At 42.7% G+C, this 24,642-nt stretch overlaps 1 protein-coding gene across 1 annotated transcript in view; it reads right to left on the bottom strand.

The window, feature by feature from the left end:
- The window catches only part of LOC309547230 (interleukin-1 receptor type 1-like), a 146,852-nt gene that overhangs the window by 40,640 nt on the left and 81,570 nt on the right, over positions 1 to 24,642 (bottom strand). Inside the window, exons 3-5 of the mRNA XM_082247045.1 lie at positions 13,057 to 13,282; positions 11,417 to 11,600; positions 3,533 to 3,701 (exon numbers count right to left, since the gene is read on the bottom strand). Of these exons, the coding sequence (XP_082103171.1) occupies positions 3,533 to 3,701; positions 11,417 to 11,600; positions 13,057 to 13,282 (579 nt within the window). The remainder of the gene's footprint in view (positions 1 to 3,532; positions 3,702 to 11,416; positions 11,601 to 13,056; positions 13,283 to 24,642) is intronic.

Genomic DNA, 24,642 nt, shown 5'->3' with positions numbered 1-24,642 from the left:
TGCTCTGGAATGCCATTGGATCTGGCCTGTTCCAAAATATTAACTTCCCTTAATAACTGGTTCTTCCTCTCCTTCTTTTACCTCTTTGTGTCCCAATGCCTATCAATATCCCTCTTATGTAAGCCTTATGCGCTTCCCATAGAATAGTCCGTGAAATCTCCGGTGTATCATTAATCACAAAGAAACTCTCCAATTCCTTTTCCACCTTCTCTGTTATTTTGGGGTCCTGGATAAGAGACTCATTCAGTTCCCAGGCCCTTTCTCTAGGTGCTACTGTTGAGAAATCCAACTGGGTCAACACTAGGGCATGGTCAGAGAGGCAAAATAGTCACATCCTTAAGGGAGGTTAATAATTGATGTTCTATTAGGATGTAATCAATCCCTGAATAAGACCCATGTATTGGGGAATAACAAGTATAATCTCTCTTTGGATGTCTGATCCTCCAAGCATCGACCAGCTGACATTCCCCCAATAAGCTTTTAATTTCCTTCTGCCATTGTAGTGGGAGACTAGAGAGTCCCATCGATTAATCTATACGTGGGTCCAACTCCATATTAAAAGTCTCCCTTTTTAGAAGGGAAGCTACAATGAGCTTCCCTTCTTTAAATATCATACATTTTTTCAGAATTTTCCTCAAAAACGTATTTGGCTCTCTATTGGGTGCATAGATGTTTGCAAAAGTACACTCCGTTTCAGATATTTTACCCGAATAAACAGAAACCTTCCCTCAGGATCTGCCAGCTGTTCTTTTAGCATAAATATGGTGTTTCTATTGAATCCAAACACCACTCCTCGTGAGTGGCTCAAAACCGTGTCACCATAAAACCACATAGGGAAGTGGCGAGAGGATAATTTAATTTAATTGAATCCCTGAAGCATGTGTGATATGTGTTTCTTGTAAGCAGGCTACTCCTATCCCATAATGGAGCAATTCTCCAGTGAGCCAGGGCTCTTCATCCATGGCCACGGCAGGTGGAGACCTCGGGCTCAGTATCCATCAGCTCTTCGGATACATGTGGCGGGGGTCGGGCGGCAGGCGGCGAGCAGCAATGGGGACTCGATGAGCAGCTCGTTCCATAGCGGGTGCACATGTCATCACGTCAGAGCTCCTCCCCGCAAGGTGACAAAGTGGTAAGAGTGGAGTTGTAAGAGAGTTGACCCAAGGTGTATCAGGGTGGCAAAGTGGTGAGAGCAAGAGGGGAGACAGAATGTTAAGAGTGTGGGGGATCAGAGGAATAGTGATAGCAGGGGCAGGTGGATGGGAATAATCAGAGTAATTGTGGTGGTAAGCAGAATTTTAAAGCAGAGGGATTTGGCAGAGTGGTGAGGGAAGCGAGGGGAAGAGAGGATGCACTTCTAAAATACATAAAGATGTTCATGCAAGCGGAGTGAAAACATATTGAACGTCAATATTGGGAGCATCCCTCAATCAATTAAATACCACTGTGATGGACACATGTGCAGCTTTGTCATACTCAAGCATGCGCAGTGTATTGTGGCTCTCATCTTGTGGAGGCTTCAACCCTCTGATGAAATCCTGCATGTGGGGTTGCGCAGAATAATAGATATTATTATAAAGGATTTATATAGTGCCAACAGTTTTTACAGCGCTTTACAACATGAGGGAAGACAGTACAGCTACAATACAATTCAATACAGGAGCAATGGAGAAAATAAAAGTTAATTTGTTAGGTGGAGGATAGGTTTCGCTGAAAAGTTTTCAGGGATCGCCTAAAAGTGGACAGAGTAGAATATAGTGGGACAGATTGGGGAAGGGAGTTCCATAGGATGGGGGAAGCTCTGGAAAAGTCATGGAGGCGAGCATTGGATGAGGTGACAAGGGAACTAGAGAGAAGGAGGTCTTGGGAGGAATGAAGGACAATTCCGTTGGTATTTTGAAGGTAGGATAGTGATGTAGCTTGGGCAGAGTTGTGGATGGCTTTATAAGTTATTGCTAGTATTTTGAATTTAATTCCTTGGGTGAGTGGCAGCCAATGGAGGGGTGGCAGACACTAGGGGGCTGATTTAAGAACATGTTGGCACATTTGCGCGCGCAAGAACAAAGTTTGTGTGATGGCACATCATTAAAATAAATGGAAAACAGCTGCAACTTGCACCGGATGCGCAGAATCGTTTTGCACACTAGCACAGATACGTTCTTAAATACAAGTGAACGCGCATTAGGCACCTGCTCAGTGTAATTCTGATCTGCAGGTAGCACATCTTAATGAGCTTTTGATTAGCAGATGAAGTAATTGCTTCCAGCTTTATTCCATTCATTAACTTCCTTTTGAAACAATGCAATATTTATTTTATAGATCTTCCTCTTATCAATATTTGTGCGGATGATCCCCTTGACTTGGATGGAAAAGTCATATTTGCCTAAATGTAATTGTACATGTATATGTGGCCCTCTCCAAAACTGTGCATTTTATGGAGATGGACTACAATCATTGGTGGATCTTAAACTTCCATGAAAATATCTTCTCAATACATGTCTGTGTATTGTGTATTCTGATCCCGTCACTCCCCCATACACTGTACAATCTGATTGGACAACGATTGCATCTACTCATCTGTCGGACCAAGTCACTCCCCCATACACTGTACAATCTGATTGGACAACGATTGCATCTATTGATCTGTCTGACCAAGTTACTCTCTCATACACTGTACAATCTGATTCCAATTTCACCAGTGCACCACAGGCGCAGGTCTGCCCGTGAATGGTTGGTGAAATATATATCACAGGAGATGTAAGGGAGAAGGTGCAGCACCTTGCAGGGTATACAAAATGTGCAAGCATGCCCACAGTCATATACAACATTCCACATGCGTGGGATATGCCTTTGGGGATCTACAAGCCATCTTATTGAAAATCACAACAATGCTTTACATTGCTTTATTCTTATCATGTACATATATCATCAAATCTACACTATTTATCCCAACACTATTTCTATGTCTGTAGGATAACAATTAACACAAAAGGGGAGGTTAATTAAAACTGGTGCACACAAAATCTAGTACAGCTGTGCATAGTAACCAACCAATCAGCTTCTAGGTTTTATTGTCAAAGCTAAAGCTGGATACACACGATACAACTTTTGTTGTTTGATTTCCTTTAGATTTACCTTCAACTATGTAGTGAAAGGGTCTGTCGGATTGCATACATATTGAAAGTGTTTAGGTTTTACCTCATATTATATTTATAGGGTTTTGGTAAATCTAAAGGAAAAAATCAATAGGAGATTATATAGTGTGTATCCAGCTTTAATCGAACAAGCTGAAATTAGAAGCTGATTGGTTACTATGTACAGCTGAACCAGATTCTGTGTGCAACAGTTTTAGAAAATCTCCCCTAATGAGTAACATGAACTCTCACTTTCTTTCCTGTGTCTCTTTTTTATACTACTTATGGATTGCAATTTGCTATATTTGCAGTAACAGAAGCATATCTTGTATTTTGTAAGCCGTCAAACATAACAAGTTTAGAAAGATAATTTTGTGATAGTAAATCTTTATAATTACCCTTTATGGTATTAGTGATGGACCGTGAGATGTTATAGCTGGTCCCATTGTGTATAAGCGAAGTTACACATGTGTACTTTCCGTTATCTTCTGGAATCACATTTGAGATGCTCAAAATTTGTTTTATTGTAAAATATTTGTCTGTTGTCATATCCAAGGGCTTGCATTCCTGTACAAAATTACAACAGCAATTTTTGTATAAATACATAATAAGAGCTTTTCCTTGTTACTAGTTGGTATTATGGTGCAGCTTGGACCAATGTAAGTATGCAGTATGCATATGAAGCAGCCATTAGAAATTTTGGGGCCACATAAAACCTATTTGCCGGCAACCCTCCGACTGCCACCTACCTTTAGGGCCCAGGAATTAACAACAGTGGGCTGATAAGTGCTCATTAGCACACGGTTATGGCATGGTTATGGTATGGCATGCTGGAATGTTTGGTAATTGTACCAAAGAGAGGAATCCATTCACAATGTGTATAGTGCACTGCACACAATCATAAGCCAAGGCAGGCAGGTTAAAGTTTTCCCAACAGTGGGGTTGTTTGTATGAGAGCAGGCAAACCTTTGAAGGATTGTTCACAACACATGTGGTAATGCTTTTCTGATCCATATATCTGCTAATGCAGAAGATCCGAGATTATCACCAGATCTGTTCAACAATAGTTTGCGGAATACCATGTCTAATGCTAACTGTATTCATTTTACATATAAAATGTACTGTGCCAATACATACGGACAACAGAAGTGGGAAATCCCTATACATGCACAAATGGAGCAAAACAGTAAGTTATTTTGTCATATACACCAATCAGCCATAACCTTATGAGCACCCACCTTATATTTTCCTACCTTTTGCTGCCAAAACAGTCCTGAACCACTGAGGCATGGATGCCACTAGACCTCTGAAGGTATGCTGTTGTATCTAGCACAAAGCCATTAACAGATCCATTAAGTCCTGTAAGTTGTATGCATTGCACTTGTTTTTCCACATCCCAGAGATGCTTGATTGAATTGAGATACTGTATGGAGATTTTGGAGGCCAAGTAAACACCTCAAACTCATTGTTGTGTTCCTCAAACCGTTCTTGAACCATTTTTGCAGTGTGTAAAGCTGGGCACACACTATAAGATTTTCTGAAAACTTTTTCCTTCAGATTTACCTTTTCTATGTAGTGCAAGGGCCTGCCAGATTGCATACAATTTGAAAGTATTTAGGTTTGACCTCATATTATATGGTTTTAGTAAGTCTAAAGGAAAAAGTCTTCAGAAAATCTTATAGTGTGTATGTCCCTTTAGGGAAGGGAAAGAATCCGCACGTTTGATATGAAAAATTGGCTGCAGCCTACCTCTAAACTGTTCACAAAATGTGCAGTGAAGGTAGGACAACAAGGAGGTAAATGGCGCTGCCAAAACTATGATACAGGCACAGAAGAAGTATTAAAGTGTCCACAGTGTAGAAAACCAGTTACAAGTAAGCGTACAATTATTAAAGTGACCTTTAGGTGAAATACATAATTAAATATTCAATACATAGAATACAGGACAAATAACTGATAAAAACAATGGTACTTGTGGTTTTAAAGTGCATATAAATGAGGTGACCGAAAACCTCAGTGGTAGAATTGATATATCCAATATAGTTGGTGTACCATAGAAAGTGCAACAAACAATAAAGGTGTAATTATAAAGTGCTACAGTGACTATATGTGCATAGGCTCTATGCAGAGCGAACCCCACAAAGGAAAGCAAGGAGGAGCAAACCTCACAAAGGGGCAGGTGTGGGTATATAAAGGTCAATACCCAAAGGAAATAAATAACAGTGCTATTTATAAAAAAATTGATAGTGAAAAAAATGCGATACCAAGTCGCATATGTGGGGGTATATAGAATTCAATACCCAAAGGGATAAAAATCAGTGCAGGGGCAAGTGTGAGTATCTAAAGGTGAATACCCAAAGGGAATAAATAACTGTGCTTCTTATGAAATAATGGATAGTGAAAAAAATGGGATACCAAGTCGCATATGTGGCGAGAGAAGGGAGTACTCCCAAAACATACAAAAAGGTAATATGGTAACAATCATAAATAGAGTGAGGTGTAATCCTCAAAGGAATATGCTATAATATTAGTCCCACGCACAAAAAGTGCTAACGTGCAGGATTATAACTTAGTGCAGTTTATATTGGTATGCTAGTCCAAATGGCAAAATAAAGTACTCCGGTGCAGATTTTCACTCAGTGCCGCTTCCCAACATGGGTGACTGGTGTGACCTCAGTGACTCTTCAAGTGTGGCCAGTGTGATGGGTCAAGGTGCTCCCCACACTCCCAGGACCACACTTACCAGAAGGGGGGTACCCCTACAGGGGTAATAGGCCTATACTCCAAGTAAGATGTGGCTCCTATATCCCTCACAGATCCTTATTGGGTTCCTCTGGTTCTGGTGTCAGTAGAAGTCATATCACCCTTGTTTGGCTGGAAATATCATTGGGGGTCTTAAGGTGGATGCTCTCAAAGGGCCATTTGTGTCCCGGATATATATATAAGGAAGGAGACTTGTATAGTGTAGTACAGTTTGAATAATATAAAGTTTATTAAAGAAATGTACTCACGTCTACACAGTTAAAATCAGGCAATGTACACAGCATGAGCCAGGGATGTCCGCCACAATCTATCTGTTCCGGAAGTGCGTTCCAAGTGTAAAGGCGGAAGTGACGTAGTGATGCTCTATGCGTTTCATCATAAAGACGTCATCAGGAGTGGTCTTTATGACGAAACGCATAGAGCTTCACTACGTCAATTCCGCCTTTTCACTTGGAATGCACTTCCGGACCACGTGGAACGCATAGCGTTCCGGAACAGATAGATCACGGCGGACCTCCCTGGCTCATGCTGTGTACATTGCCTGATTTTAACTGTGTAGATGTGAGTACATTTATTAAACTTTATATTATTCAAACTGTACTACACTAATATTATAGCATATTCCTTTTGTTTATAAATAGAAATGTTATTTATTTCCTTTGGGTATTTACCTTTATATACCCACACCTGCCCCTGCACTGTTATTTACATCTTTGGGTATTGACCTTTATATACCCACACCTGCCCCTTTGTGAGGTTTGCTCCTCCTTGCTTTCCTTTGTGGGGTTTGCTCTGCATAGAGCCTATGCACATATAGTCACTGTAGCACTTTATAATTACACCTTTATTGTTTGTTGCACTTTCTATGGTACACCAACTATATTGGATATATCAATTATTCTACCACTGAGGTTTTCGGTCACCTCATTTATATGCACTTTAAAACCACAAGTATCATTGTTTTTATCAGTTATTTGTCCTACATAATATGTATTGAATATTTAATTATGTATTTCACCTAAAGGTCACTTTAATAATTGTACGCTTACTTGTAACTGGTTTTCTATACTGTGGACACTTTAATACTTCTTCTGTGCCTGTATTATAGTTTTGGCAGCGCCATTTACCTCCTTGTCGTCCTTATATTAGGGAGTACTGTTTGCATGAAGGGGTGTACTTGGTCAGCTACAATGTTTAGGTAGGTGGTATGTGTCAAAGTAACATCCACATGAAGGGCAGGATTAGGGTTTCCCATTATCACATGAAAGCATCACACTGCCTCTGCCAGCTCGCCTTCTTCCCAACACTGCATCCTGGTGCCATTCTTTTACCCTTGTAAGGCACCCTGACTGGTCTGTGGCTATGCAGCCCCATACACAACAAGCTGCGTTGCCCATTTTTTCTGCTTCAGCCCATCAGTATTAGGGACAACATGTTTGTCTCCTGCCTAGTATATCTTACCAACATACAGAAGCCATTGAAACAAATTAATGAATTTTACTCGACTAACCTTTCAGCGGTCATACAGTTATGGTTGATCAGTGTATATTTTTGATGAAAAGTTAAACAAAATTGTATAAGGGTCCATTCAGACTAGCGCGACTTGTCAGGCGACTTGTCAGCCTGACAAGTCGCGCTCGGTCGCTCGCCATTGATTAGCACAGGACCCGTTCTAATAGGAGCGGCACAAGTAGCTCCGACTTAGAAAAAGGGTCCTGTACTACTTTGGGGCGACCTGGAGGCGACTTGCATTGACTTCAATTATATGAAGTCTGTACAAGTCGCGCTGTGCACCGCGACTTCACAGGTCACCCCACAAAGTCGGATCGCGCCAGTCTGAATGGGCTGTAAAGTAGGAGTTCTTTAAAAAAAAAAAAAAAAAACATAGACTGGTTATGTACAGCTATGAAAACACAAATAAAGTGACCCTTACAACAATGTATAGTAATCCATAATTCATGACACAACTGCAGTGTATATTGTACTGCAGCTTTCCATGTACATATTTTAATATATAAACAGTGATATAATATTCATATACATTTAATTTTGACATGGCTTAATACCACAGCAAATCAGTATTCTTAGATAGTAAGTTTCCTAATGCCCCATACACACGTGCAGATTATCTGCAGACTTTTGTCTGCAGACTTACCTTTTCTATGTAGTTCAAGGGCCTGCCGGATTGCATACAAATTGAAAGTGTTTAGGTTTGACCTCATATTATATGGTTTTGGTAAGTCTGCAGACAAAGGTCTGCAGATAATCTGCACGTGTGTATGGGGCATTAGAGCAGAAAATGTGTCTGCAGAGCACTCAGTTTGTACAGTGTTGTGTGCAATACTGGATGAATCCAGAGGGTATATTCTAATGCCATGTACTGCAATATTAAGACTACCCCTCAGGTACAAAGAACCGGGCCCCCTGGTATACGTGGCACTGCAAGGAGTGTAAGCTGCTCCTCTTGCTGTGGGCTGTCAGGATGTTGAGCTGGGGCTCCAGCGCTCCCTCTTCCTGGTCAGTGCCACTGTGTACAGTTTGTGCAGATTACAGTTGCACTCTACAAGTGCAATTGCTCTAGAGCTTAGAAAATTTGGTAAAGCTTCACTTTGCAAAGGATACCCAATCACATGCAAGGAAAAAAAAAAAAAAAGCATTTTTAGTTGTAGATGATTGGATGATGGAAGTCAGCAGAGATCCTCATTTACGGAGCTCTGGAGCAACTGCTCTTGCAGAGTGCAGCTGCACTTTGCAAAGTGCACAGTCTATTTGCATTTAATGAATAAACCTCCAAGGTCCCTTTCAGAAGAGCAATCCGATCGGGTACCCCTGTCAGTTTTTCAGGTAGACACGATCGGAGGATATATGCACTAGTGATATCGACTGATATTGTTTTTTCATTACCGATATTTTGGTCATCACGTATGGGTATCGGCCGATATTTTTGTACATTTAAAATTAGTATTTTTTTTTTTTTACTTTACAGGTACTGTTGTGGAGGGATCTGGGGGTCTAAAAGACCATAAACCCCTCCTCTGCACTTGAATGCTGTAATTTCTTTAATCTGGCGCCGAGTACCCGGAACTTCCGGAAGTTATGTCATGACATCCCTTCCTGCTGAACTGATGGGGCATTGGCTGGTACAGGAGGGCTGGCTCTGACCTCCTTTTATCAGTCCTGTATGCAAATCTAACATTTGACCAATCCCTGTGTAACCTGCAAATCACTGTAGTAGTTGCCACTACTACAGTGATAGCAGGAGTTTTCTAGGTCTAGTGCCAAATGGCTGTAGTATTGCATAGTAATCACAGAGGGTCACTTGCCTCCATTCCAAGAAAGTCTTGTATTTTTTTCAAGAAATACAAGGTGTTCTCTGATTGCACGTGGGGGAGATGTAGAACAGTATTATCACAATCTCCATCGTATCCAATTAGACAACGCCCTGTATTCATTGAAACAAGGTTTTCTCTGAATGGCAGCAGTGCCGAGCGAAAGACCCTCTGCAGTTACTATGCGGAAATGAAGTCTCAAAGGACCAAGAAAACTGCTATTATTACTGATGGGCAGGTCGCTCAGTCAGGTATGAGATAAACATGCTTAGTATGGTTCAAGCTGGATCAATGTAACTATGAAAAAAAAATCATAACTAAACTTCAGCTTTAAATGAAGTAGGAAAATAATGGTTCTACTGGCAGGATCAACATGTAAAAAAAATTTACAGGAGAAAAAGAAACACTATTGTGTTAATATTTATTACAAAATGCACTACATATGTAATGTTTTATTTTATCCATAGTTCAATCTTAATGTGGTCAGGTGGGGCAGCAAAAACAGTCAGTTGGCATACATATATGTGGTATGTTATATGCAACATGGCCTGCAAAAACAACCTATTCAAGTGAATTGAGACTCACCACAACTAGGTGGTTAGGAGACAACATAATGCCTCATCTCTACCTATCAAACTCTCCCGGGATCACTCTTCAGAGGGCGACCACAACTGTTAACCCATCCCCCCTAACTATGATCCTTATCTTAGAGCAGTGATGGCGAACCTATGGCACGCGTGCCACAGCTGGCATGCAGGGCCCTCTCTGTGGGCACGTCAGCTATACTGGGAAGCTGCCGCCGCTGATGCCTGGGCTCTCTAATCCTCCCTCCCCTCGAATGGCAGCGGCGCTGTGACAAGGGGGGAAGCGAGCGTGGATGGTCAGTGTATTTCCCCGCTTGGCACGCAGGGCTCTCTCTGTGGGCACGTCAGCTATACTGGGAAGCTGCCGCCGCTGATGCCTGGGCTCTCTAATCCTCCCTCCCCCCGAATGGCAGCGATGCTGTGACAAGGGGGGAAGCGAGCTTGGATGGTCAGTGTATTTCCCCGCTCGCCGCCCTTCTGTCAAGCAGCGCTGGACAGGGACAGAGCAACGCTTGCAGTGATCGCCGCCCACACTGATTCCTCCTGCCTCCCCATTGGCTGCAGCCAAGCACCAATGAGGAGGTTGACAAGTGCACCATGGGACATTTAGTCCCAGAAGACTATGGGGAGAGAGATAGAGATCGTGAGAAAGATTGGAGCACCACACTGTAAGCCAGGGACAGAGAGGCTGAGAGGATACCCCCCTGCAGTGCCAGTTACGGGCCTTGCCACAGGCAACCGAAAGTGAGTGGACATCTGTTCGGAGGAAGTGTTGCTGTGTCGCTGGGATTGGTGAGAGGCCCTTGCAGCCAATATCTGTGGCTGTTAATAATTGCAATGTTGGCACTTTGAAAAAAATAAGTTGGTTTTGTGTCGCAGTTTGGGCACTCGGGCTCAAAAAGGTTGGCCATCACTGTCTTGGAGCTTCTGTAAATTTCTGCACATGGCAGTAATGCAGTTCATGTTACAGCACTGGGTAGTACTGCACTGCACAGAACAGCAACTGCTTTAGTTTGACTAATCAAAGCAAAGGAAGACTTCCTTTTTCACTGTGCTTAGTCCACTGAAAACTGCTGACCCACAAACCCTAAGAGGCGAACATTTGTCCATATACACTTCTTTATAGATCCCAAAATAATTATAATTTCATTTCCTGCAGTAAAAATTGCAACTCTTAAGGCCCGTACACACGTACCGATCGTCGGCATACAAACGTCGGTGGACGAAGGATCTGCCGATTGTACGCGTGTTAGTATGGTGCCTCCGACAGATGTCTGCGCACAATCCGCGGACAAAAGTCTTTCTTGCAAACATGAAAATTTTTGTATGCCGACACCAGAACGGACGATTGTTCGCCTGTCAGTACACAATTCGGCCGACAGACCGCAGATTTGCAAGACTGGGCATGCTCAGAAAATAGAAAACACAGGGAAAGTTAACCATTACATGACATCACTTCTGCAGTCGGCGGACAAAATTCTTGTGCTGTCCTTGTGCTGTCTTTGCACTTTTCAGCAGACACCGACATCCCGGGGAGAAAAGAGGAACATTTGTATGCCGACCATCGGTACGTGTGTACGGGGCTTTAGTTCACATATAGAGGTACCTTAAACCAGTAGAACTGTGCAGTCTCAGCATCAACATAGTCAGTTACATATGGACATTGAATTATCTGCGATTTTTCGCTTGATTGTAGATAATTGTATAATGCTTCATCTTTATAACACAAACCATTATCATTCTGAAACACGTCCACCTTTACAACTTCTTGCAAACATTCTTTTGCATCTCTGTGTATGTAAGAAAAGAAAGCATTACTGTAAGAAATAAACTTATTACCTGAATGAGACCACATGTTCCCAATGGAAACCAAGTCACATAAAATAGGATCATTTGGTTATGTAGAAAAGTGTTTCTCAACCTTTTTTTAGTCAAGGCATCCTTTAAATTCCACACAATTCTAAAGGCACCCCCTTCTAAAATTTAAAAAATGAAACAAATAGTTTTGCATAATGCAGCATCACCCACACATAGGACACCCAACATTAGCAGTGATTTATTCTTCCAAAGCAAATACACCTTTGCACACTGGTACTGATTAGTATTCCAATGTTTCTCTTCTCCCACGGTTTCTCTCCCTCACTCACCTAAAGTGACCCTGGGGTTGAAGGAGAGGGGTAGTTGCCTGATGTCCTCCTTATTAACTGATGACCTCTTAAAGCCTAGTTAGTACACACGCAATGAATTTCCGCCGACTGGTCGTCCATCTTTTGTCCAGAGTGGTGTTTTGTTGGTTGGAATGAGCCTAGACTGCACACGAATATTCCCGCCCGACAAAATTCTACTTCAGAAGTGATGTCATGTGTTGGTTTGCTTTCTTTGTGTTCTTTCTTCTCTGAGCATGCCCAGTCTTGCGCATAAGATTTTTCCCTGTCGAAATCTGTACTGACTGCACGGAAATCGGCCATGTTTTGACGGAGAACAAAAACTTTATAGTCTGCACACCAGATTTTTTTCGGCCGAAAAGTCTGAAAGAATGGTCAAACATTCCAATAGACACACTCCTAAACCTTGTTGACAGCCCTCCCAGAAAGGTTAAAGCTATTATAGCTGCAAAGGGTGGGCCAACTCAATATTGAACCCTACGAACTAAGACTGGGATGTCATTAAAGTTCATGTGGGTTTAAAGACAGGCGTCCCAATATTTTTGGTAATATAGTATAAGTTTGAAAGTAATTCCAAAAAAAGAATAATAAGTAAATGGGTAAACATGGAAATGTGCCATTGCTGCAACATTTTTATTAAGTTATTATGTTAGTTCCTGAATACCTCGATGACAACCATGTATATTTTGCATAGATTGTATCTAAGCCCAAAAACAAAATTTAAATATATTGCAGTACTTGGGGACATATTATTTTTCCAGAAAGGTTAATTAAGCCTTTTAAATGTATTGTCTTTTGTGTTATTTTATTTTATCTTTTTTTTTTACCTAAATGTAGGCAAGACTGAATCATTTCCTACAAGGGTAAAAAGAGAAAAACTAAAAGGATTTGGATTTTTCTGTCAAACAGCATGTCACACCAATGCTTTACCCCAATGGGGTGGAATTCTTTGCTGCCCCTGTTGATGTTTGGAAATCATTTGATGAACTGACAAATATTTTTTTCAATACTTTTTAGAAGGAATGTACTTCTATATAGACACACCCATATACAGTACCAGGGTCTCATCATTTTCTCTTACCTGTACACACATAAATAAAAGCCTGAATCTTCCAGCCTTGCAGGGAAAAACTTCAGGTAGTTGCTATCTTGATGAATTCTTGCCTGTAGGTCTGTGGATATTTCTATCTTTGAGCCATTTATAAACCAGGTTATGTTGTAACTGTTGTTGGACTCTAGGGGTTCAAGTGGGCATCTGACAAAAAATGGTTCTCCATTAGGGACTAAAGTTTTTGTAGGCTTTCCACCTGCAAGTGAAAACGTGATATATAAATAAAACCCTCCATAAAACATGTTTACAAAATGTATTATGAGTAAAAAAAATCATATGTTAACCACTGATGCAATAAATCCTATCCTAAAATTGCCTAGGTCCTAGAAAATGTAGTTATGCCCGAGCTTCGAACATCAAAAATATCATTAAGGTTCATGCACAGATGAACTGTTTTCCTGCATTTGACGTACGTTTAACCACTTAAGCCCCGGAAGATTTTACCCCCATTCCGACCAGGGGGTATTTTACGACTCGGCACTGCGTGAATTTAACTGACAATTGTGCGGTCATGCAATGTGGTACCCAAACGAAATTTACGTCCTTTTTTTCCCACAAACAGAGCATTCTTTTGGTGGTATTTGATCACCTCTGCGCTTTTTATTTTTTGCGATATTAATAAAAAAAGAGCGAAAATTTTGCAAAAAAATGACATTTTCAACTTTGTCTTTTAAAAAATATCCAATATACTCAATTTATGTATTTTTTTTTTGGCCAAAATATATTTAGCTACATATCTTTGACAAAAAAAAATTCAATGAGCGTATTTTTATTGGTTTGCGCAAAAGTTATAGCGTCTACAAACTATGGTGTAAATACTGAAATTTACGCAGCTTTAATTTTTGACTGCCTATCTCATTTCATGAAGTGCTAAAATGGCAGGGCAGTACAAAAACCCCCCCCAAACTACCACTTTTTGGAAAGTAGACATCCTAAGGAATGTTCTGAGAGGCATGTTGAGCTCTTTGAATATTTCATTTTTTTGTCACAGTTGTTTGAAAAATGACTAAAAATTTTTTTTTTTTTTTACACAAAGTTGTCAAATGATATATTGCTCACACATGCCATGGGTATATGTGTAATTACACCCCAAAATATATTCTGCTGCTTCTCCTGAGTACAGGGATACCACATATGTGGGACTTTTTGGGAGCCTAGCTGTGTACCACAAAAACAAATCCCCACCATCAGAATTTCAAAGGGCGTACATTTTTCATTGCATTTTCTCACTACCTCTAACGGTTTAGGAGGCCCTGAAGTGTCAAGATACCACAAAACCCCCCCAAATGACCCCATTTTGGAAAGTAGACACCCCAAGCTGTTTGCTGAGAGGCATGGTGAGTCCATGGAATATTTTATATTTTACCACAAGTTTTGGGAAAATTACTATTTTTTTTTTTTTTACACAACGTTGTCACTAAAAGATAAAATTCTCACACATGACATGGGTATATGTGGAATGACACCCCAAAATACATTCTGCCACTTCTCCTGAGTATGGGGATGCCCCATGTGTGAGACTTTTTGGGAGCCTAGCTGTGTACAGGACCGCGAAAACCAATCAACACTCTCAGGTTTTCTAATGGCGTAAATTGTGCATGTCACCTCTGCACTACCTGTCACAGTTTCGGAGGCCCTAAAATTCCAAGATAGCACAACCCCCCCCCCCCCCCAAATGACCCCATTTTGGAAAGTAGACACCCCAAGCTATTTACTGAGAGGCATGGTGAGTCCATGGAATATTTTATATTCTTCCACAAGTTCCGGGAAATACATATATATATATATATATATTTTTTTTTTTTCACAAAGTTGTCAGTAAATGAAATATTGCTCAAACATGCCATAGGTATATGTGAAATGACACCCCAAAATACATTCTGATGCTTCTCCTGAGTACAGGGATACCCCATGTGTGAGACTTTTTTGCAGTCTAGCCGAGTACAGGTCCCCGAAAACCAGTCCCCGCTTTCAGGCTTTCCAAGGGCGTAAATTGTTGATTTCACTCCTGACTACCTATCACAGTTTCGGAGGCCCTAAAATTCCAAGATAGCACAAAACCCCCCCAAATGACCCCATTTTGGAAAGTAGACACCCCAAGCTATTTGCTGAGAGGCATGGTGAGTCCATGGAATATTTTATATTTTGCCACAAGTTTCGGGAAATATATATATATATATATATATATATATATATATATATTTTTTATTTTTTTTTTTTTTTTACACAAAGTTGTCAATAAATGATATATTGCTCACATATGCCATGGGTATATGTGAAATGACACCCCAAAATACATTCTGATGCTTCTCCTGAGTATAGGGATACCCCATGTGTGAGACTTTTTTGCAGACTAGCCGAGTACAGGACCCCGAAAACCAATCATCGCCTTCAGGCTTTCCAAGGGCGTAAATTGTTGATTTCACTCCTGACTACCTATCACAGTTTTGGAGGCCATGAAATGCCAAGACAGCACAACCCCCCCCCCCCCCCAAATGACCCCTTTTCGGAAAGTAGACACCCTGAGCTATTTGCAGAGAGGCATGTTGAGTGTTTTGCAGATCTCACTTTTTGTCACAAAGTTTTGGAAATTGGAAAAAGAGGAAAAAAAATGCATTTTCCTGTTTTTTCTTCATTTTCCAAAAAAAATGAGAGCTGCAAAATACTCACCATGCCTCTCAGCAAATAGATTGGAGTGTCTACTTTGCAAAATGGGGTCAATTGGGGGGGGGGGGGGGGTTTGTGCAATCTTGGCTTTTTATGGACTTCAAAAGTGTGATAGGTAGTAAGTAGTGTTGAGCGAACACGGACTGTATTATTCGTGTTCGTACCGAATAATTGGATTTTTGTTACCCGAACACGAACACGGACACTTTACTGTATATTCGGGTAAAAATCCGTGTTCGGTCGTTTTATTTCCGGGTTTTGCATGCTTTGGCGCTCTTTTCATGGCGGGCTTTCAACAGCCAATCAACAATCGTTTAACTGGTGTGCCTTAAGCCATCCCAGCCATGCCTGCAAATGTCTCAGTAGCTGTGATTGGCCGTCTGAAGCATGTGACCAAGTCTTTATAAGTTCGAGGCAGCCGCAGCGGCGTCATTATGCTGCTTAGATCAGGGACAGAGCACACATCAACGTGCTGGCTGCTGATTAGGGAAAGATAGGCAGGAAAAAAACATTTGTGTCCGGATAGAATTGAGGGACAGGTCGGAGTGTTTAGGCAGGGCGAGTTGTAGGCATTTTAGGGATAGAGTCTGCTGAATTATAGGGTCAGTGTGTTCTACAAACTACAATTGATATTGCTGTGTGGGGTGGGGTCTGCACTTAGTTCTCCTGATCTACGATCTCTTCTCAATCCTGTTAGGGACAGAGTCTGCTGAATTTTAGGGAAAGTGTGTTCTACAAACTACAATCGATATTGCTGTGTGGTGTGGGATAGGAGATAGGCAGGTGTCAGTGATCCACATCCATTTTTCTGTGTGTGGGCTGCAGTGAACACAATCTTTTTGGGGTGCAGTGAACACAATCCTTTTGGAGTGCAGTGAACAAAATCTTTGGGGGGTACAGTGAACACAATCTTTGTGGGGTGCAGTGAACAAAACCTTTGTGGGGGTACAGTGAACACAATCTTTGTGGGGTGCAGTGAAGACAATCCTTGTGGGGTGCAGTGAAGACAATCCTTGTGGGGTGCAGTGAACAAAATCTTTGGGGGGTACAGTGAACACAATCTTTGTGGGGTGCAGAGAAGACAATCCTTGTGAGGTGCAGTGAACAAAATCTTTGGGGGGGTACAGTGAACACAATCTTTGTGGGGTGCAGTGAACAAAACCTTTGTGGGGGTACAGTGAACACAATCTTTGTGGGGTGCAGTGAAGACAATCCTTGTGGGGTGCAGTGAACAAAATCTTTGGGGGGTACAGTGAACACAATCTTTGTGGGGTGCAGAGAAGACAATCCTTGTGGGGTGCAGTGAACAAAATCTTTGGGGGGGTACAGTGAACACAATCTTTGTGGGGTGCAGTGAACAAAACCTTTGTGGGGTGCAGTGAACACAATCTTTGTGGGGTGCAGTGAAGACAATCCTTGTGGGGTGCAGTGAAGACAATCCTTGATGGGTGCAGTGAACAAAATCTTTGGGGGGTACAGTGAACACAATCTTTGTGGGGTGCAGTGAACAAAACCTTTGTGGGGTACAGTGAACACAATCTTTGTGGGGTGCAGTGAACAAAACCTTTGTGGGGTACAGTGAACACAATCTTTGTGGGGTGCAGTGAAGACAATCCTTTTGGAGTGCAGTGAACACAATCTTTGTGGGGTACAGTGAACACAATCTTTGTGGGGTGCAGTGAACAAAACCTTTGTGGGGTACAGTGAACACAATCTTTGTGGGGTGCAGTGAACACAATCTTTGTGGGGTGCAGTGAACAAAACCTTTGTGGGGTGCAGTGAACACAACCTTTGTGGGGTACAGTGAACACAATCTTTGTGGGGTGCAGTGAACAAAACCTTTGTGGGGTACAGTGAACACAATCTTTGTGGGGTGCAGTGAAGACAATCCTTTTGGAGTGCAGTGAACAAAATCTTTGGGGGGTACAGTGAACACAATCTTTGTGGGGTGCAGTGAACAAAATCTTTGTGGGGTACAGTGAACACAATCTTTGTGGGGTGCAGTGAAGACAATCCTTGTGGGGTGCAGTGAAGACAATCCTTGTGGGGTGCAGTGAACAAAATCTTTGGGGGGTACAGTGAACACAATCTTTGTGGGGTGCAGTGAACACAATCCTTTTGGAGTGCAGTGAACACAATCTTTGTGGGGTACAGTGAACACAATCTTTGTGGGGTGCAGTGAACAAAACCTTTGTGGGGTACAGTGAACACAATCTTTGTGGGGTGCAGTGAACAAAACCTTTGTGGGGTACAGTGAACACAATCTTTGTGGGGTGCAGTGAAGACCATCCTTTTGGAGTGCAGTGAACACAATCTTTGTGGGGTACAGTGAACACAATCTTTGTGGGGTGCAGTGAACAAAACCTTTGTGGGGTACAGTGAACACAATCTTTGTGGGGTGCAGTGAACACAATCTTTGTGGGGTGCAGTGAACAAAACCTTTGTGGGGTGCAGTGAAGACAATCTTTGTGGGGTGCAGTGAAGACAATCCTTGTGGGGTGCAGTGAAGACAATCCTTGTGGGGTGCAGTGAAGACAATCCTTGTGGGGTGCAGTGAACAAAATCTTTGGGGGGTACAGTGAACACAATCTTTGTGGGGTGCAGTGAACAAAACCTTTGTGGGGTACAGTGAACACAATCTTTGTGGGGTGCAGTGAACAAAACCTTTGTGGGGTACAGTGAACACAATCTTTGTGGGGTGCAGTGAAGACAATCCTTTTGGAGTGCAGTGAACACAATCTTTGTGGGGTACAGTGAACACAATCTTTGTGGGGTGCAGTGAACAAAACCTTTGTGGAGTACAGTGAACACAATCTTTGTGGGGTGCAGTGAAGACAATCCTTTTGGAGTGCAGTGAACACAATCTTTGTGGGGTACAGTGAACACAATCTTTGTGGGGTGCAGTGAACAAAACCTTTGTGGGGTGCAGTGAACAAAACCTTTGTGGGGTACAGTGAACACAATCTTTGTGGGGTGCAGTGAACACAATCTTTGTGGGGTGCAGTGAACACAACCTTTGTGGGGTACAGTGAACACAATCTTTGTGGGGTGCAGTGAACAAAACCTTTGTGGGGTACAGTGAACACAATCTTTGTGGGGTACAGTGAACACAATCTTTGTGGGGTGCAGTGAACAAAACCTTTGTGGGGTACAGTGAACACAATCTTTGTGGGGTGCAGTGAACAAAACCTTTGTGGGGTACAGTGAACACAATCTTTGTGGGGTGCAGAGAAGACAATCCTTTTGGGGTGCAGTGAACACAATCTTTGTGGGGTACAGTGAACACAATCTTTGTGGGGTGCAGTGAACACAATCTTTGTGGGGTGCAGTGAAGACAATCCTTGTGGGGTGCAGTGAAGACAATCCTTGTGGGGTGCAGTGAAGACAAACAATCCTTGTGGGGTGCAGTGAACAAAATCTTTGGGGGGTACAGTGAACACAATCTTTGTGGGGTGCAGTGAACAAAACCTTTGTGGGGTACAGTGAACACAATCTTTGTGGGGTGCAGTGAACAAAACCTTTGTGGGGTACAGTGAACACAATCTTTGTGGGGTGCAGTGAAGACAATCCTTTTGGAGTGCAGTGAACACAATCTTTGTGGGGTACAGTGAACAAAACCTTTGTGGGGTACAGTGAACACAATCTTTGTGGGGTGCAGAGAAGACAATCCTTTTGGGGTACAGTGAACACAATCTTTGTGGGGTACAGTGAACACAATCTTTGTGGGGTACAGTGAACACAATCTCATACTTCTGAAGCTTTGAGGGTGCTGCCTGTTCTATACTCCTCCTCCTCCTCCTCATCCATCCTTTTAGGTGTACAAACAATAGTAATTGGGGCCTAGTGTGCTTCTGTACGTGTGAAAAACATACACTTTTTTTGATCATATTTCCTATTCCGTTATTCAATAAAAACCTTTGGGCCTCAATTAAATTGCGGAATAGTCTGTGTCGGTGTGTGAGATCCACCTTTCCAAGTTTTTGGGGTTCATCTCATACTTCTGAAGCTTTGAGGGTGCTGCCTGTTCTATACTCCTCCTCCTCCTCCTCCTCCTCCTCATCCATCCTTTTAGGTGTACAAACAATAGTAATTGGGGCCTAGTGTGCTTCTGTACGTGTGAAAAACATACACTTTTTTTTGATCAGGGACACAATTGTCCAGCAGGGGCACAGTTCTGGAGGATGAGGAGGATGAGGAGGAGGAGGAGCTGGAGGAGGAGATGGAACCATGTTCACAGCAGGGTGGCACCCAGGCCAGCTCATGGCCATCACTGGTGCGTGGCTGGGGGGATACAGAGGACACGGACGATACACCTCCCACAGAGGACAGCCTTTCGTCGCCTCTGGGCAGCCTGGCACACATGAGCGATTACATGCTGCAGTGTCTCCACAATGACCGCCGAGTTGCCCACATTCTAACTTGTGCTGATTACTGGGTGGCCACGCTGCTGGATCCCCGTTACAAGGACAACGTACCGTCCTTAATTCACTCACTGGAGCGCGATCGCAAGATGCGCGAGTACAAGCGCACGCTGGTAGACGCGATGCTGCTGGCATTCCCATCTGACAGCGGGGCCACAGTGGAAGCACAAGGCAGAGGAGGAGGAGGTCGCCAACTCAACCAGGGCACCGCCAGCACCTCAGAAGGCAGGGTTAGCATGGCCGAAATGTGGAAAAGCTTTGTCAGCACGCCACAACAAACAGCAGCACCAGCAGCTCAGATGGAACGTCTTAGCAGGAGGCAGCATTTTACCAACATGGTGGAGCAGTATGTGTGCACACGCCTACATGTAGTGAATGAGGGGTCTGCCCCCTTCAACTTCTGGGTCTCCAAATTGGGCACATGGCCTGAGCTTGCCCTTTACGCCTTGGAGGTGCTGGCGTGCCCTGCAGCCAGTGTATTATCTGAACGGGTATTTAGCACGGCTGGGGGTGTTATAACAGACAAGCGCAGCCGCCTGTCCAGAGACAATGTGGACAAGCTCACGTTCATTAAAATGAACCAGGCATAGATCCCACGGGACTTTTCCGTACCTTGTGCAGAATAGCAATGGATACCGACCTTACCCAGCCATTGTTCCATTTTTGCTCTTTCTCACTCTTTTGGGGTGTACCCTCATTTAAAATTTGTGAAAAGAAGCAGTGTTGGCTACCTCGTCCTCCTCCTCAGGGCCAGATTAACGTAGGGGCTATTGGAGCTGCAGCTCCATGCAGGCCCCTACCTTTTATATAGGCCCCGGGTTGGCCATATTCACTGTGACCGCTCTTCTGTCACTTGTAAACACAGAAGTCTGGCTTCTATGCTCGCTTCCCCAGGCAGCACCCTCAGAACCTCCCCACACAGCGCGAAGGCCGGACAAGGAGGGACAGTTGCCGATGCATGGATGTGTTTATGGGCTTCAGAGACAGCATCCCATGTTGAAATAGGCATGCATGGCTGCACCCTTCCTCCTCTGGGTGCTTGCCAAGGCACGGCCCTTAAGGCCCTTCAAAATCCTCAGCACCAAGACCATGATGCTCTTAATCCGGCCCTGGTCCTCCTCCACTGCCGCTTCCACCTACACCGCCCATAGGTGTGCGCAGCCTATTGCATTAGGGTGTGCACCCCAAAGTTGAAATACACATGCATGTGTTTGCCTACATGTACATGGCCCCAATACATTACTCTCCCTGCTGGCAAAGAGAAATAGAGCAGAGCAGGTGCGAGGGAGATCTTTCCCATCTCCTCACTGGCAAACAGAGCGATAATGCTATGTGCCCTAGGTGATTAGGGTGTGCCCAGGTACACCAGGCACACCCTGTGCGCACGCCTATGACACCGCCACATCCACCACCACCTCAACCTCCCTCCTACTCCATATGGGCCTCGTCCTTCAGAGATGAAGAACATTGTTTTATTTTTCTGTTTTTTTTTTGTTGTTTTAAGTTATTTCCCTATCCACATTTGTTTGCAGAGCACTTGCCATGCTCTCAACTACGTTTTGCTGCCATTTGCAGCACTCTAGCCCTTTCCATTGGTGTTTTAGAGCCATTTTAGTGCCTTAAAGTTCGGGTCCCCATTGACTTCAATGGGGTTCGGTGTCCGGGAAAAGTTCGGTAAAAGTCCGGGACAAGGACCCGGACTTTTTTTTAAAGTTCGGCCGAACCCGTCGAACATGGACATCTAGGTGTCCGCTCAACCCTAGTAGTAAGGAGTGAGATCAACAATTTACACCCTTAGAAAGCCAAAAGGTGCGCATTGGTTTTCCGGGTCCTGTACGCGGCTAGACTGGCAAAAAGTCTCACACATGGGGTATCATTTTACTCAAGAGAAGCAGCAGAATGTATTTTGGGGTGTCATTTCACATATACCCATGGCCTGTGTGAGCAATATATCATTTACTGACAACTTTGTGTAAAAAAAAAAAAAAAAAAAAAAAAAAAAAAATTTCCCGAAACTTGTGGCAAAATATAAACTATTCCATGGACTCACAATGCTTCTCAGCCAGTAGCTTGGAGTGTCTACTTTGCAAAATGGGGTCATTTTGGGGGGTTTTGTGCTATCTTGAAATTTCAGGGCCTCTGAAACTGTGACAGGTAGTCAGGGGTAAAATCAGCAATTTACGCCATTAGAAAACCTGAAGATGTGGACTGGTTGTCGGGGGCGCGTACACAGCTAGGCTCCCAAAAAGTCTCACACATGTGGTATCCCTGTACTCAGGAGAAGCAAAAGAATGTATTTTGGGGTGTCATTTCACATATTCCCATGGCATGCATGAGCAATATATCATTTAGTGACAACTTTCTGTAAAAAAACAAAAAAAAAAAAAATAATAATTTTCCTGAAACTTGTGGCAAAATATAAAATACTCCATGGACTCACCATGCCTCTCAGAAAAAAGCTTTGGGTGTCTACTTTTCAAAAAGGGGTCATTTGGGGGGTGTTTGAATAGTCCCGGCATTTTATGCTCAATCTTAGCCACACATCACCCACTCTTCTAACCACTTGAAAACCAAGCCTTTTCTGTGCCTTTTTGTTTACATGAAAAAATATTTTTTTTTTACTAGAAAATTACTTTGAATCCCCAAACATTATATATTTTTTTAAAGCAGAGGCCCTATAGAATAAAATGGTGGATGTTGCAAATTTTTTTGTCACACGGTATTTGCGCACAGATTTTCCAAACGCAGTTTTTGCGAAAGAAATACATTTTTTTTAATTTATTGCACAAATACACTATATAATTCCAATTTTTTTGGTAAAATTTAAAAGATGATCTTATGCCGAGTTCATAGACACCTAACATGACATGCTTTAAAAATTGCGCATGCCTGCGCAGTGGCAAAAACATACGTACATTTTTAAAAACCTTTAAAAGTCTCTACAGGTTACCACTTTAGACTTACAGAGGAGGTCTACTTCAAGAATTACTGCACTCGATCTGGCGATCGCGGCGATACCTCACATGCATGCTGCAATTGCGGTTTACATATGACACTAGACCACCGCTTGCGTGCGCCATTGCGCGCAAGCACCGGGGGAAAGGGGGGGGCTCAATTTTTTTTTTCTTTTGCTTTTTTATGTTATTTTGACACCTTTCCTTTAATTTTTTTTTTTAAATCATTTTTATTGTTATCATAGTGAATTTAAATATCCCCTATGATAGCAATCTGTGGTGGCAGGTACTCTTTTTTAAAAAAATTGGGGTCTTTTAGACTCTAGATCTCTCCTCTGACCTTAACGCATCTGACCACACCAAAATTGGTGTGATAAAATACTTTCCCAATTTCCCAATGGCCCTGTTTATTTCTGGCGAAACAGAAGTCATAAAATGCTCGTAGCCTCCGGCATCTTAGGCCATAGAGTTGATTGGAGCCATTCTCATCTCCAATTAGCTCTATGGTTAGATAATTGAACCACCGGCTGCACTCTCGGGTTAACCGGTGGGACAGGAGAGCCCGAGAAAAACCACGGAAGGCTGCGGAAGGTGGCGGTGGGGGGGGGGAGGCCCCTCCCACTGCATGTAAAAGCAGTCTAGCGGCCAATTACCTGCTAGGATTGCTTTTACATGTAAGCCGACCGCTGGCTGTAAAAAACGATACCAAGATGATGCCTAAATCTGCAGGCATCATCCTGGTATAACCACTCAAAGTCCAGCAACGTACCAGTACATTGCTGGTCCTTGTTTGGCATATAGGTTTTTTTTTTTTTTCATGCAGCCTGTGGGCTGAACGGAAAAAAAGAGAACCTATCAGAAATCAGCACAGGAATAATGCGTAGTATTACTCATCATCAACCGCCCAAACAACCACCCACTGAATTTAATGATGGGTATACACGACACTATCCACGTATACCAAAATAGGATTTTAACTGCAGTGCTGAAATCAGAAAATCACCACAGCTGCTATCAGCAAAGGTATCCATATATGCTGAGCGCAAACACTGTTTGTGTCAGAATATATAAAATCAATGCGTGGTAGCCGACGAGTACCTGCAAGAGAAACAGGTCACAAAAGAATGAAAAAACAAAAAGTACATTAAAAAAAGTACAGTAGGAAGAGTAGAAGGACATATAAAATGACTGACAACAACAGTTTTTGGATCTTCATCATTAACCGCCCAAACAACCACCCACTGAATTTAATGATGGGTATACACGGCACTATCCACGTATACCAAAATAGGATTTTAACTGCCGTGCTGAAATCAGAAAATCACCACAGCTGCTATCAGCAAAGGTATCCATATATGCTGAGCGCAAACACTGTTTGTGTCAGAATATATAAAATCAATGCGTGGTAGCCGACGAGTACCTGCAAGAGAAACAGGTCACAAAAGAATGAAAAAACAAACAAAGGACATTCAAAAAAGTATAGTAGGAAGGAGTAGAAGGACATATAAAATTAC

Source organism: Pelophylax lessonae (assembly GCF_965119305.1).
Source record: "Pelophylax lessonae genome assembly, chromosome: 2".
Taxonomy (NCBI): domain Eukaryota; kingdom Metazoa; phylum Chordata; class Amphibia; order Anura; family Ranidae; genus Pelophylax; species Pelophylax lessonae.
The sequence above is the reverse complement of the archived record's forward strand: the minus strand, read 5'-3'. Positions and strand labels throughout refer to the sequence as shown.